The sequence below is a fragment of the Typopeltis vanoorti genome, chromosome 7 (assembly GCF_054136105.1).
Source record: "Typopeltis vanoorti isolate ZY-2024b chromosome 7, IOZ_Tvanoo_1.0, whole genome shotgun sequence".
Taxonomy (NCBI): Eukaryota; Metazoa; Arthropoda; class Arachnida; order Uropygi; family Thelyphonidae; genus Typopeltis; species Typopeltis vanoorti.
In genome coordinates this window covers 57,697,722-57,712,775 of record NC_143555.1, presented here as the reverse complement: position 1 = coordinate 57,712,775, position 15,054 = coordinate 57,697,722, and the positions used below count along the sequence as shown (strand labels likewise).

The 15,054-nt window shown below is 34.9% G+C and overlaps 1 protein-coding gene across 4 annotated transcripts in view; it reads left to right on the top strand.

Annotated features, from left to right (window-relative positions):
* Positions 1–14,582, top strand: part of LOC150104697 (CCR4-NOT transcription complex subunit 7-like) — a 161,762-nt gene extending 147,180 nt beyond the window's left edge. For all 4 annotated transcript variants that reach the window (XM_090395281.1, XM_090395280.1, XM_090395282.1 and 1 more), the window contains 2 exons: positions 5,989–6,066; positions 13,245–14,582. In XM_090395281.1, the coding sequence (XP_090251407.1) occupies positions 5,989–6,066; positions 13,245–13,376 (210 nt within the window). In that variant the 3' untranslated portion in view covers positions 13,377–14,582. The remainder of the gene's footprint in view (positions 1–5,988; positions 6,067–13,244) is intronic.
* Positions 14,583–15,054: the final 472 nt, after the last annotated feature.

Genomic DNA, 15,054 nt, shown 5'->3' with positions numbered 1-15,054 from the left:
TATCATTCATTTATGCATGATTATTGTCTTCTTGGTTATTGCTTATTGCCTAATTTCCTAATCTAACACCTTTAATGCCATTTATATACATAGTTTATTGTAGCAACATATTGCATTATTAGGTTGCAATCCTTTCTTTTCTCTTCTTTTTCCACTTATTTGTCAGTTTGTGCTTACTGGCTTTCACACAAGGCAAAATTTACCTTAACATGCTTCATGCGACATGACCTAACAGGAGTAATCATTAAGAAATATCAGGTAATTACTGGACTAGACTCACTCATGATGATACCACTAGTTTATAGGGATTTTAAAATAGGAAGTGATTTTTATCCAGTTTTGTGAAAGACAAAAAAAAAAAAAAATGAGTAATGCAAGGAATTAGTTTTATTCTTTGCAAATTCAAATTCAAAGTTTTAAACACTTGTCTTTGGTCATTAGCTGCAAAATCTAAATAAAATACTAACATACTCAAAAAACAAAGCATGTTTTTCACTTCTGCATACATAAAGAGAGGTTACAGAACTCTAGCCTGTTACTGGTGTGTGGGCTAAGGGCTGTAGAATGAAAAACTGGAAAGCATCACATTCTAGTTGCTGCCATTGCTTTGTAGTTTCCATCTAGCTGCCAACATCCATTTACAGACCATCTGTGAGATAATAGCAACTGGAAGAAGAAGAGTTATCATGACTGTTTAGGAAGAATTTGGAATTTTTGTAGGGTTAGTAGCTGTACAATAAAAAGTAACATCTTAAACTTAAAAGGATAGCAAACTTTTTGGAGGTAGGAAGCTATGGTTGTAGATAATCTACACTGAATATACTTCTGACAGGAAAGACCAGAGACAAATGATCTTATCTGAAGAGTTGAGCATTATCAGAGGGAATGAGAGGTGAAGAGAAGGTGTTTTTCTGTAGTTAACCAGATTTTTTCTCATCTCATTGAAGAATATTATTGAAATTAATTTTAAGACATTGGCTGTAGAATATCTTGAATCTTGGAATGTTTGAGTGCTGCATGGTTTGTCAAATGAGGGTACAGTCATTACAAAAATTATAGAGTTTAAGGTCAGTGAGAGAAGATCATATATGAGGAAGAAAAAAGTATACAAAAGAAACTCTCCTGTCCATTCCTATATTGGAGGAAATCAGAAGAGAGAAAAACCATTCACCATGATATGGGATGAGCAGCCATGAAAACTGCCCATTCAATTACAGAGGGATGAATGCAAACTATGAGATGGTAGTATGCTGTAGATGGTAGTATGGTAGCAGGCCTGAATATCAGACCCAATCAGATGCTCTGGTTGAACCTTATCCAGTCATCAAAAATGACTAGATAAGGTTCTCCAGACTTTTCCATTGCATATATCCTCAATGTTATTTTTGGGAAAATCTGTGACGATGGCCATGGTTTGATATTTCGAATGCAGGCCTTTGGAATGGACTAAAGCGATTTACACTTATAACAAAACTACCAAAAAGTCTCAACTGAGGCCCATGTGCTCATTATGTTTTAAAGAAATTTGACACCAAACTATCCAGTATAACAAGCTATTCCTGTGGTTCCTGCTAGTTCAATAGTAAAATTCACTGTGTAGGTTTGTTTCAGTTCTGTGAAACAAACCTACATATAATTCTCTAATACAAGATAAAAAAAAATGAGAATTTTTGAGGTTGAGGAAGCAGTGCATGGGGAATGGGGTGCGAGAAAGAAATTGTACAGATTGGTGAGGGCAAAATATTCATCTGCTTTTTTATGTACAAAAATGCAAGTGCTGTTTTCATTACCAGTTGCAAGATTTTTATGTTGAAGCAACTGCAGATGTTAGTACTACATGCAGTTGAGCATGAAGAACATGAAACATTGAACTTTAATGACCAGTCACAAAGTGGGCAACCATGCCTGATGATCTATATCAGTAGAAAAGTGAGCCTATTAAAAAAAAATTGGCAAATAAGTATGATTACTAGTACTGATATTGAACATCGGATTAGCACGAGTCAGCCAAATCATTCCATAACTGAGCTGCAAGAAAGTGTGCACATTTCATGATCCACCACTCAGTGAAATGAGACCGAAACTTTGTTGCCGATTGCTTCAACATTATCAAAGGGAAGGCAGTGTTTTCTTCACAAAATCATGACTAGTGTGAAAGTAGGGTCAAAAAAAGTTCAAACTTTAACCTATTATAGTACAGAAAGTGCATACATCTACCATGACTATGATGAAAGGGATGACAGTAACTTTACAAAGCTGTGTGAAGACCTCGAAGTTGAGCCATCGAATTAATTGTGTTCATGCCAAGAAGATCTGCTGTCTTGTTGCAAAGAGTATCGAAATTATCAAAGGAATTGGATTTGAAGTTGTGGAATATCATCCTCCCTTACAGCCTAGATTTGGTGCCATTAGACTTTTGGTGATTTCCTAAAGTGAAGATATATCTCAAGGATATTGAAAATCTAGTTGACAAACAAACTTAGGTTTTTGGCATTATTCATAACTTAATTTTTACAGTATTACAACACCAAACAAAAACTAAATTATAAAAGGATGTGTATTAACTGGATTCTGTTTTGCTGGATTTCAAACCAACATCCACAGAGCAAAGGATCTTACAAGTTTACATGCAACAGTGAATAAGTGAAACGATTCAAATTGTAATAAACAAAAAAATCTAAATTTCTAATTTAGTGCCCTCAAATGTTGTATAAATAAGTATTACAGTTATGTAGGAGTTGATCTTAAAATAAACTCCTACACAACCTGTCTTCCAGATTTTTGGCAGATTAAAAATAGTCTCTCTGACCTGTAATGATTATAGTACATTAGTTTTCATCCTCTAATTCTGTGTGGAGTGTCCAAAGCATGGTCTGTCAGTCCTGACTTATCCTATTAATGGTAACAAATGTATTTCTTTTGTTCTCCTAGGCAGATGTTAATGGCTCTTCCTGTTTGTCCATAGACAGACTGAATCATGGTCATGGGAAACTTCATACACTTCAGGATGTGCTAGAGGATAGAATTTGACATATGGTTTGAATGTGGTGTGAAGGTTATATTTTATTATTACTTTGGCTATCTTTTCAGATGCCCCTTGAATTTAGGGAATAGTGGTGTTTTGTTCTTGTGTGTTTGGGCAGTGGGGGGGGGGAGTATGGGGACCATGTAGCATTTTATCTATTTTGAGGAAGCTGTAGCCATTGGCCAAGAAACTATGGCAAAGATAAGTTCTGTGAAAAGAACTACATCATAGAGCAAATAGCCATAGCTGTATGTGTAAATGTTCTGAGAATCCCCTACTGTTAGGTTGGATGATGATGCTGTGATTGTTTATTTAGATAACTTGTGGTTTGGCTTTCTCTTAATGGAAAATGATAGTGAACCATCTGAAAGGTAGGTGACTAATGTGTCAAGAAAAGGCAAACAGTAAATTTTGGAGTATTGGCTGTTAAGATAAGTGACAAAAGAATCCAATGTCTTGCTCATGGGACCAAATGGCAAACACATCAATGAAGTATAACCACACTAAGGGTACTTATAGTAAGTGCTTTATTGTGAAAGTGCTCCATGTAGAAATTTGCTGAAGGAGGGGAAGCCATTGCAGTACTATTTTATAATTTAGTTGCATGTTACATTTTATAATATAGTTTTTGTCTGGTGTTGTAATACTGTTCAAATTAAGATATGAATCAAATATATATATACACACACATAACAAACAGGTGAAATCAGAGAAAATGGTTCTGAAAACAATCTGAATATTTTAATTATGATTACTTTAAAAAACATGTTACACAGTGGAGAAATTTGTTGAAAAAGAGGAAGATTGTGTGTAAGAAATTGACATACAAAATTATAGTTGAGGCTTCAAACTATCTTTTGTTTATTTAATTATCAACATCTCTCTTTTGAGTGAGGAGCAATCAAAATGGAGGTATTACCTTCAAAATGTCCCTTGTAGTTTTATCTTTGTCTAGACATAATCTTCCAAAGACTGTTCAGAAACTAAGAAGTCAAGTAAAGAGCACTGCAGATGGAAACAGAACTGATATAAAAATCAAAGAAGAGAAATTTTGATATTCTAAGTTTAATTTTAATTTAATTCATTTGTTTCTTATGGATTACATACATAGTGCTATATACACTGAAGTGCCATTGGATTAGGGATGGCTACCTAGTAACATGTTGGACCCTGCCTCTGGCACTGATAATGGGTGCCACATGGCTAGGCAAGAACTCCACAAGCTTGCAAAAATGTTTCACAGGTATGGTAACCCTCTGTATCCTCCAGAGCTGTTCGCAATTTGCTCGAGTTCAGTGGTGATGGGACATGGACCCGAACACTCTGCTCGATGGTATCCCAAAAATTTTTGAAGGGATTTAAATCAAGGCTTCTAGGTGGCACTTCATTATTTCAAAGTCAACAGAATTCTCCTGGAACCAAGCAGTAGCCTGTCTGGACCTGTGAGATGAACAGTTGTCTTGCTGGTAGATGCCATGATGGTGTAAATGGTCTTTCTGGTAGACGTGATGGTGTAAATGGTTGGCCACGAGTTCCATGTACCGGGATGCATTGAGAGTCGTTGATACATGTACCAAAGGTCCCAAAGACACCCCAGGCCATCACTGAGCCATCACCAGCTTGTACAATTTCAACCTGACATGCAAGATCCATGCTTCATAGAGTTGTCATATCCTCAGTCTCCCATCAGCGTTATGAAGTTTAAATCAAAATTCATCACTCCAGGCTACACATTGCCAATTTTCAGTTGTCCAGTTTTGAAGTTCTTTATCCAAGTCGAGGTGTTCAGCCTGGTGTCGTACAGTTAGAAGTGGCCCACTTCTAATGGCTCAACACCATGCTGAACTCGTAGATTGGTGGCTCTCAAAACCGAAACAGTGAAGTAAATGTTGCATGGTCCTTGCACTGACTTTCCGGCTGGAACCCTAATTCGGATGAGAGGTGATTTGAGATAATCTGACCCCCGTCAATCCATACAATGTGAGTCAGATGGCAAAGCCCACAATCATTCAAGGCTGGCTGCCCTTTCCAATTTGTTTTTTGCCTGAATTTTCATATTCCCAGAACACACTTGAAACTGTTGTACGAGAAAATCCAAGTTCATTGACAATTTCAGAGATCGATTGACCCATCTGTTGAGTACTTACGATCTGCCCTCTGTCGAATGCATCTAAATCCTGCATTTTTCCCATTACGCTTCTCACAATGAATGCTTGGGGAAACCAATGCTGACCACTAAGTGTGACCACAATTTCAGCCATGTGCGTGCAAATACAGGAGTTGAAGTACAGAATTTGCGTAGCATCTCCTGTCCATAATTCAATGACACTTGAGTGTATTAGCCAACCTAGTTGGCCCAGTGGTTAGAATATTGACTCTCCAACCAACAGGTTGGAAAGTCAATATTCTATAATATTTACAATAGTCTATAATAACATTCAAAGACAACTGCAAACATTAGATGAATTTCATTGGCCATTGTGAGACCACTACCTCACCTGTTGCCTGAAGTAGGTTTCCAGTGGCATTTTTTGTTTCTAAAGTAGAAACATGTTGCATTCTTGCATACATGACTCTCGCTGTAGAGAATTTGTAGGAACCACACAAATGGTTTATAATAGTGGATAGTTGGTTATAGTGAATTTTTTTTTGTAGAACTGGCATCAGGCTAGTTCTACAAAAAATTCACTATAAAAAAAAATTTTTTTTAAATCCCAACCAAAATTTCATATGCACAATGCCTATGGAACTTCAGTTGGAACTTTTTTTTTTTTTTTTTTTTTTTGATAGTTATAGTGTGTGAATTCATTATAATGATGTTTGCTATGGTGAGTGTCAACTGTATTTCTTTGCACTATTTTATCACTGGTTTCATTCCAAAGTAAATTCATATTATATGATAAGATTTAAAAACAAAAATTAATGTATAATAATCCTGTTCCATTGAAATTTGTTTACTTTAGTTAGAGAGAATTGGCCCTCAACATCAGGCTGGTAGTGATAGTTTACTTACAGGAGCAGCATTTTTTAAAATGAGAGAGGTAAGAATGATTTGCTCATCTGTTAGTATTTATTGAAACCTTGCATGTGTGTATATACAGGGTGTTCGGGATAAATTTGACAGTTTCGTAAGGAAAAAGAAAATCTTCTTTGTATCTATTAAATTTAATGAATTGACAAAAAACATTACAGGCAGAGTTAATTACAATACTATCAACAAGATTTACTCAAAATAACCACCATTAGCATCGATCACAGCTTCAATTCTGCTTCGGAACCTCGAACAAGCTGATGCTACAGTCTCCCTGGGAAGGGCCGCAAAAACTGTTTTAATTTTATCCATTAACTGGGCTTTTGTATTACTGGAAGTGCGATTGGTGTCTTTTTCAAATGCGCCCCATACAAAATAATCCATGGGGTTAAGGTCTGGGGAGTTTGGAGGCCAAACATTTGGACTGGTGAAGTCGTAGAAATTTTCAGACAACCATTTTTGACTTTTCCCAGAGGTGTGGCAAGGGGCCGAATCCTGCTGCCATACATACGGCCTACCATTGGCTACCCTTGTTATCCAGGGCTTGACTACAGTTAGCAACTCCACGAACAAAGCCCGAATTCCAATGCCAGGGTTCTTCAACACCTGTTCCTGCAGATTTGCGAGGAATTCTGCTGTACGAACGCAATCAGATCGTCTGCTAGGGATCTTTCTTCTTGCTACATCCTCGTAGTCACCATTGCAAGTCTCTAGTTCATGCCTGATTGTTTTTACTGTATTCAGGGAGCATTGGGTAGCAGTCGTAATATCCTTATTTTGATGGCGGGAACGAATCATCATGATACAAGTTATTCTCTTCCATGATTCAGGTGGGTTCCAGCTATCCATCCTTTCTGACATCTTGTATATGAATGAAGAAGGGTCCAAACTTTTAAATGAAGAGAAGTGTGTGTTAATACATGTAACTTACGGAAAAATATAATTAATTATAAATATGTCAAATTTATCCCGAACACCCTGTATATATATATATATATATATATGATACTATTAGATGGCTTTTTTTAATGACATACTGACAGAATTTTTGTTGAAAAAACTAACAGCTTCCAACTTTCTTTAATGTTTTTGGAAATTTTTATTTTTAACATAGTAGTATTTTATTTTTTTAATTCTTAAAAAAAAATATGCACACACACACACATACAAGGTGTGGCTATTAAAGACTGGTTGCAAAAATGTGGTTTATTATTACAATTGTACAACTTAATTGTTATCCCCTTCAGCATACTCCCCTCCTCTGTCTATACACCATTGCATACAGATTTTCCATTGTTGGAAGCAGTGCTGCAAGTCATCAGGTGTTCTCTGCTTCATTAGCACTGCCGTTTTTCTCCTTTACCTCATCCACTGACTGAAAATGGGTGCTGTTGTGTCCCATTTTTTTGATTATTATTCTATCTAGTAAAATTCTGCTTATCTATGTTCAACTATTATCTATGCATGAGATATCACCCCAAAATACAAATATTTAAGCTATTTCTCCCCTTAGTGTCCCTAATATTTATATTATACTGCGCCTTTTGGGACATTTAGTTTGAGATATTAAATACAAAAACAAGGAGCAATTACTAAAATATGTCTGAATGTGAAACAATATTGCATTTGTGACACTTTATCTTGTTTTTTAGCACGTTAATTTCCTGCACGATTAGGTTCATACGTTTTTCAAGTGGTGCATTGGGCAGCAATTTCGGACAACTGTTTTATCAATGAACAAAGGTTTATTAAACTCATTAGTATGGTACAATTCAATTTCTAATATAATTCAATTCAATACTAAGAAAACATTTACAAATTAACATTAGCTTATCACAAGTAATTTGGCTATGATCTTATATGGGTATTGCGATCATGCCGCCATAACAAATTCAACATATACAATCATATGTATAATCCCAGATCTAATTAACACCTTAGTTAACCCTATATTAGTCTGAATATATGCTATATGCTGTAGCACATGGACATATGTGATCAATTCACTCTATTCAACTATCCAAAACTATGTAGATTAAATTATCCTTTCACTGTTTTAATACATAACTTTGACATTTAAAACTTTCCTATAAGTTACAATATACATGCATAATTCTCAGGACACATGAATTACTTATATAATATTAATATTAACAAGCATACTTTCATTATAATCAGTCATGTACTAAAGTTCTAGTATAAATTTCCTTAGTCTCTTCAACAGTTCAGTAATAGAATAATGATTACAATTACAGACGATTTTCAGTTAACACGAGATTTTTACAGTACTTTTTTCCGATTGAACTATCCTGGTATGATCTCTCTTATAATCTGTTACTCCTAAGTTCTTTTGGCATTAAACTGTGCTTATGCAATCTTTACTTTTCGTACTTGAATTAAGAACACACTTTAGAATCATCTATACCATGGTTGTGAAACTCACCACGTGGACACCGACTTCTTTACAGATTTCCTTTTTTGTGGTTGTCACTGGATGATGAAACACATGGATAATACCTTCTTTCCCTTAGCTAAATAGCATTCCTCGTTTCTTACCATAGGAAATACGGAATCGAAATCCCGCTCACTACTTGTTCCCTTGTTGTGTCGGACGGAGATATAACTCCACTCCCGCCACTCAGGAAAACCGCGTGAAAACCTATACGAAGGAGCTCGTGAAGAAACTATCCGGGAAAAAGCTTTCTTGGGGGGGGGGTTCTAACCCTTTTATACCTTGACCCCTTCCGGCACCTTCTTTAATTTCTTTTCTCCGCCCCTTATTGGATTCGATTCACCGACCAATTAGTGTGGCGTTTTTCTGCCAAACATCCTTTGGTCAGCGAGCCCGTGACTCACACGTGACGACGTCTCAATTCGGGAATTGAGCCTGAGTGATAGTCTATTGTTTTTTATTTTTGCTAGCCTCTAAATTAACTCCCCTTCCAAATTTTCTAAGAATTTGCTTAATATTTTAATCTCTAGCCTCTCACATCTTTTCTGTTTTACTAGCTAATTTTTTTATATCACAACTGTAATTTCCTTCTTTTATTATTTAGTTCTTCAAACTCTTTTTTGTTATATATTTTACTTGGATGCAAGAATATTTTTCTTTCTTTAAGTAATTTATGTATTAGCTCTTATACAGGGGTTTTATTTTATTTTCTCTTCATGTTACACCATGATAACTGAAAATTCCACATAGTGAAGGTATCAGGGTGTAACAGTGCCCTTCAATGCTGACTTCAACTTTGGAAAAAGGTAAAAGTCGCATGGAGCTAAGTCTGGCGAGTGAGGTGGATGGTCCAACACTGGAATCTTCTTATCAGCCAGATACTTCTTTACAGACAGTGCCCTTTGGGCTGAAGTGTTGTCCTGATGGAGAATCCAAGGGTTGTTCTTCCACAGATCTGGTCTCTTTTTCCTCACTCGTTCTCTCAGCTTGGCCAAAACCTCAAGGTAATAATGTTTGTTAACTGTCTGACCCTCTGGTACCCATTCAGCCATTACCATGCCATTTATATCAAAAAAAAAAAAAAAAATGATCAGCATTGCCTTCAGTTTTGACTTGCTCATTCGTGCTTTTTCATTCTCGGTGATGTGGGAGTTTTCCAGTGCATTGATTGTCTCTTTGTTTCTGGATCGTACTGGAAGATCCACGCAATCCACAAAATCTTATCACACGTGATAATCTTCTCCTGCAAGTCTGGCTCCGCTGTCAGCAGTTCCATGATGTCAGTGCAAATTTGTTTCCGACTTTATTCTAGCAAAGTGACTTCATACGTGTTTCTCTTATAACTACTACAGACTAACTTGCACAGTGAACAGTGCTTATCTCAACTGCTTCTAGAACCTTCAAGGTCATCCACGGCCCAAGCACATCCCACTGTTATGAGTACGCGATTCACAGCGCACCTTGTCTCGTTATTTAATAGCCACACCTTGTATATATATGTGTGTGTGTGTGGAATCATGTAACTTGCACATTATTCTACATATTCCCCACAAAGTGTTACACTTGTTATAATGTTGCTGCATTATTTGCAATCCTCTGAGAAAAATGTCTTTTCCCTTGATGCACAAATTGGTTTACTTTTGTTCTAGGTTTTTATCGGAACTTTCAGCCCCTTTGTGTGCGTGTGTGTAGTAGATTTCCAGAAACAGAAAACCGTGCCCATAACAGCATTCAATGAATTGACAGCGATGGAATTATAATGCTGATCACAACAGACCTCTAGTAGACAATTTAACTAACTACATTATGAATTTTGGTCATTACAATAGATAGAAATAGAAAATATAAATAGAATTATATTTTCCATTTCAATTCAGTGAAGAATGGCAGACATTTGGTTGGAAAAAGAAGTTTAATTCCACATGAGATGCTGGAACATCTAAACATTTACAGCTGGAGATTGCATGGTTTTTATTCTGTACAACAAACACGTGCAATAAACAGGCATCATATCGTAACCTAATGGCCTTATAAAGCCAGTCCTTACTTCTCAGTTCATTTAGGATATAAGATTCGGGTGAGAAAATTTCATATTTGTTGACTGACCTGAACTTGATATTAAGTGAAATTCTATTGCACAGGACACTGTTAGACATCCAGTGACTATCAAAATCATTTACAGTCCAAGGTACAGTGAATTAAAATTATATCCTTATAAAAGCCTTAATAGTTAGTGCTTCAGGTACAGTCAGCACTATCTGTTAATGTAGTTGTTGGGGGTAACCACAAGATGATGTAGTTACTTATGTTCAGACTTAATATCAATGGATCTGCATCATAGGGGGATATGTGTATGTTTTCAGTGCATTAAGACCTAAAGTTCAAATGCTGTCGAACTTATGATGCAGGTCTTATGTTCTTCAAGGCAGATGTTTACAGATCCACTGTTCTGTGCAAAGTAGGCTAAGTTGCAAGTATACAAGTAATAATAAAAGTGATTCTTATGTTCTGAATTCTTTAGGTTAAGATTTTTATTAAGTTTTTAAAATGAATACAATTTTTAATGGAGAGGAAGTGATTTTGCTAACTATTTAGCTGTGAGAGAAGGATGTATATTATCCCTCAATTATTCACCATCTATATGGATCACATTATATGGGAAAGTGCTATTAAACTTGTTGTCAGAAGAGGTGCTAATCAAAAGAATGCTGAGATGCTAATCTCAGCTCTTTGCTTTATGCAGATGATATTATACTTTTAAATAAATTCAGTACAAGTCTGCAAGATTCCTTGACTAAATTGAATAACTGTTATAATAAATTTGATATGAAAACTGAAAACCAGCAATAAAATAAAAAAAAAAAAGATAAAGACAATGAAAATGAGCAGGGACATAGAAAATGGCAAGTACACTATGAATGGAGAACCTAGAGAACAAGTAAAACATTTCAGCTACTTAGGCACAATTTTTAGTCAAGATGGTAAATTAAATATGGAAATATGATAATTGCAATATTCTTATCTGCTTTAACTAAAACAGTAGTTTCCGATATTTTTGGCTGTTGTTTCTTTGGTGGAATGTGTTTAGGATTATTAGCAAAATTGTGACCTTGACTACATGTTTTTTAAGTGATGTAGCAGTGAATTTACTGCTCCACAGTCTTGTAGTTAACATCCAGGTTGTGTTTTTTCCCTGTTGTGGAAGGCTTTAATTTTTTTCATTGGATAATTTGACTTTTTCAAATTCTTTATAATTGTTGCAGTTTCTGAGAGTTGTAGATAATTGATCACAGTTCCTGGATTTAATATTCCAAACAGTTTTCTTATAACACAATGATTAGTTGTGATTGTTAGTAATTTGATATAACTTTTTAAGTGAGTGATAGGTGAGACAGATAAGGGGAATGACCACATTGATGATATTGCTGGATTTTGTATGGCATTTTACAGGACACCATGTTGGAATTCTGTTATGCATACTGGAACAAATGGAGATGGATATGAAGCTGGTGATATCAATACAAGGGTGGCCGATGCACAAATATCAAAAAATTCTAGAGACTAGCATACAGGAAAAATACAGGAGACTAGCAGTGTGCTTGGATCACTGCTGTGTAATTTGTACATAAATGATATGGGAAATTATTTTCAGTTATTTCCTGGAACTTTATTCCAGGAAATTGAAAGGTAGGCATTTGGAGATGTTGGTGGATAAGCAGTTGAAGTTCAGAGGACATACTACAAAAGTGACCAAAATGGCTTACAGGTTTGCTTGATTATCGCAGAATACACTAAGAAGCAAAGATAGGAAGTTATCATTCTTCTTTAGAAGGCTTTAGTACACCCACAGCCAGATTACTCTGCACAGTTTGGTTACTTGCATTTCTTAGTGATGAGGAACTGGGAAGAGAGATTCCAGATGTTAATGACAAAGATGAATGGTTGGTGGAATGCTCCCTGAGGATAAATGAGGAGTTTCTGGGTTGCAGAAGTTGATTGATTGGATTGTTGGGTGATCATTCCTCTTGATAAGGTTTTGATACAACACATCTGGATTAAAACCTTATCAAGAGGAAGGATTCTTTGGAGACGAAGTGGTGGAGGGGGATTCAGGAGCAAGTGACCAAGATAGTGATTCATAGAATTGCTTCTTATAGTTTAAGGGTTTGTGGGTTGCAGAAGTTTATTGATAGCTGGAAAAGAAAAGATGTCATAGAAACCATTGACGTTACTAAAAGGATTTTAGAATGGATGTATAGGACATTTTTCAGCACATGGGTCGAGTAGCAGAACAAGGAATCATCTCTAGAAATCGATGAAAAGTATATTTTAGCAAGGGCTGAGGACTAGATTTTTCTCTTGGAGAGTGGTAAATGAGTGGAATGGGTTGCCAGAGGGTGTTGTGAGTGCTTGTTTAGCAAAGGTATTCAAGGAGAAGTACAGTAGATATTATGTTGGTGGGTCTCCTGTGGATGAAGCTTTGGCATTAAATAATAACACTTATTTTATTTCATTTTATTATTTTTTTTCCTCGTTATTTTTAGTATTTGATTTATTTAAATTTTACACACTTTATTTCTTTCTTCAAAATATTTGTAATTAAAATTATAAAAATAACCTGTGTACAATTATGCACAGAGAACAGAATGTAAGGAAAAAAACCCTCTACTCAATATTAACAGTTAATAGACTTATATTTTTGACCCATATTCTAAGATAGTTTTAATTATGTGTAGATGTTTTTTGAAGACAACATTGACGACGACAAGTACTGTGGTCATTTATATGGTTTAGGAAATTCCTATGTTGGTAATGGTAATTTTCAAGAGGATGCCCTACCTTCAGGAACTTCCCTGCCTGCTTCTTGACATTAGTAGCATAGAGGAATGGATTTTTTTTCTTTTTGGCCTATGTACTGTGAAGAAGCAGAAAAGAAATTTATCAGAGACTTAATTACTATTCTCTTTTTTAGGAGTTGCTAATAGAAAGAGTTAGTTGTGATTAAACTACTTTTTTTAAAAGTAAAATTGATGGAAATAATATCTTAAGCAACAATAAATGGCTTTTTATGAATGTATAATTTTAATCTTCAAAGCATAGTGCATATTCTCACAGCTGGATTTTAAAAAAAAAAGAAAAAGTTGAAATTACTCTTTAAGATGACTCCATTAAGAATATTGTGTATTTGTAAATATGTCTGTGGGAGTATTTACATTGCTGTGTCAGTTCTGTCAAATGATGAACATTTTCAGAATTAATATGTTATAAGCATAGAGATACCTAGTCCAGTTTTAAGTTAAATTTATCCTGATTGTGAATATCTTTTGTCTCTTTGTTTCCTAAAATCATATTGCAATAGTTCAGAGACAGTAAAAAGTAAGTTTTAGTTTGAGTATAAAGAATGTTGGGAATATTACACTGGAATATGGAACCACTAGATGCTGTTTGTTTGTTTGTTTTATATATATTCCTTATTGTAATTGGCAAGAAGCTAAATTTAGGAAAGAAAAAATCACCTGAATATTAAAAGACTTGGAAGTTTTGTAATCGTTAATTGAAAATCCATCAGTGGAATTACAAATTGCATTGCTATGTGTAGGCACTCTAATAATTTAAAATGCTAACTGTTGAAGGGAGAAGAAGAGTTCAGTAAGCTTAAACTTTTTTCTAGCAGCAGCAAAGCATTTTCAAAACAGAAAAGTTATTTGTTTTTTACAAGTTAGTATTGAAATGCTTGACATTCATTAATTTTTCATTTCTGTATCATAGACTTCATCTTTGGATGATGCCTGAATGTGCAAACTTTTTCCCCCTTGTTTTTAAATCACTTGGTATAGGCATCTGTATCGCAAATTGGAATGTTAAGTTTTGTAATAATGTTGAAGATTTATAATAATATCGCAAATACAAGAAATATAGGCAACAAATAGTCTTTTATCAGAGATTGCTTCAGAAAATTTGCTTCTACAGTATGTTGCAGGAAAATCAATATCTGCCTTACTTATATGTAATGCAAAATTTTTCCTATGTTGTAAATGAAAAATTTAGTAATAAAATCAACAAAATATCTATAATTGTGTTTTTGCTGTAATTAATCCTGAGTTTTTAAGCTTCCTTAATTTTTATTCTGCCAATTTTTTTCAGTGAATACCAGCTTTTAAGTATTTATTTTTTAAATTCCAGTCATAAACTATTTTATGAAGACCTAATTATATATAGGATTTTTATTATCAGTGGAGCATAAATTCGATGTACTTCTGGTTTGCAGAATTTTTTTTACTGTCTACTGGTAATTTACTCCAAGTGAATAACAAGCCAACCACTTTTGAAAATCACTAATTGCAGTACTACTGCATATTTACATTTATCATTAGTAAACATTACAGTTCTCTCCATGTTTTGTGTTTGTGCCTGTGCAACTATGTGAAAAATGCTTTAAAATATAGCTGAGTGTATATATTTGCAAGATGCAAGGTTTTATGTTTGTGTTATAATTCAGACAGCGGCATAACTACAATTTTTGATCTTTTCAGACAACAAAAATGT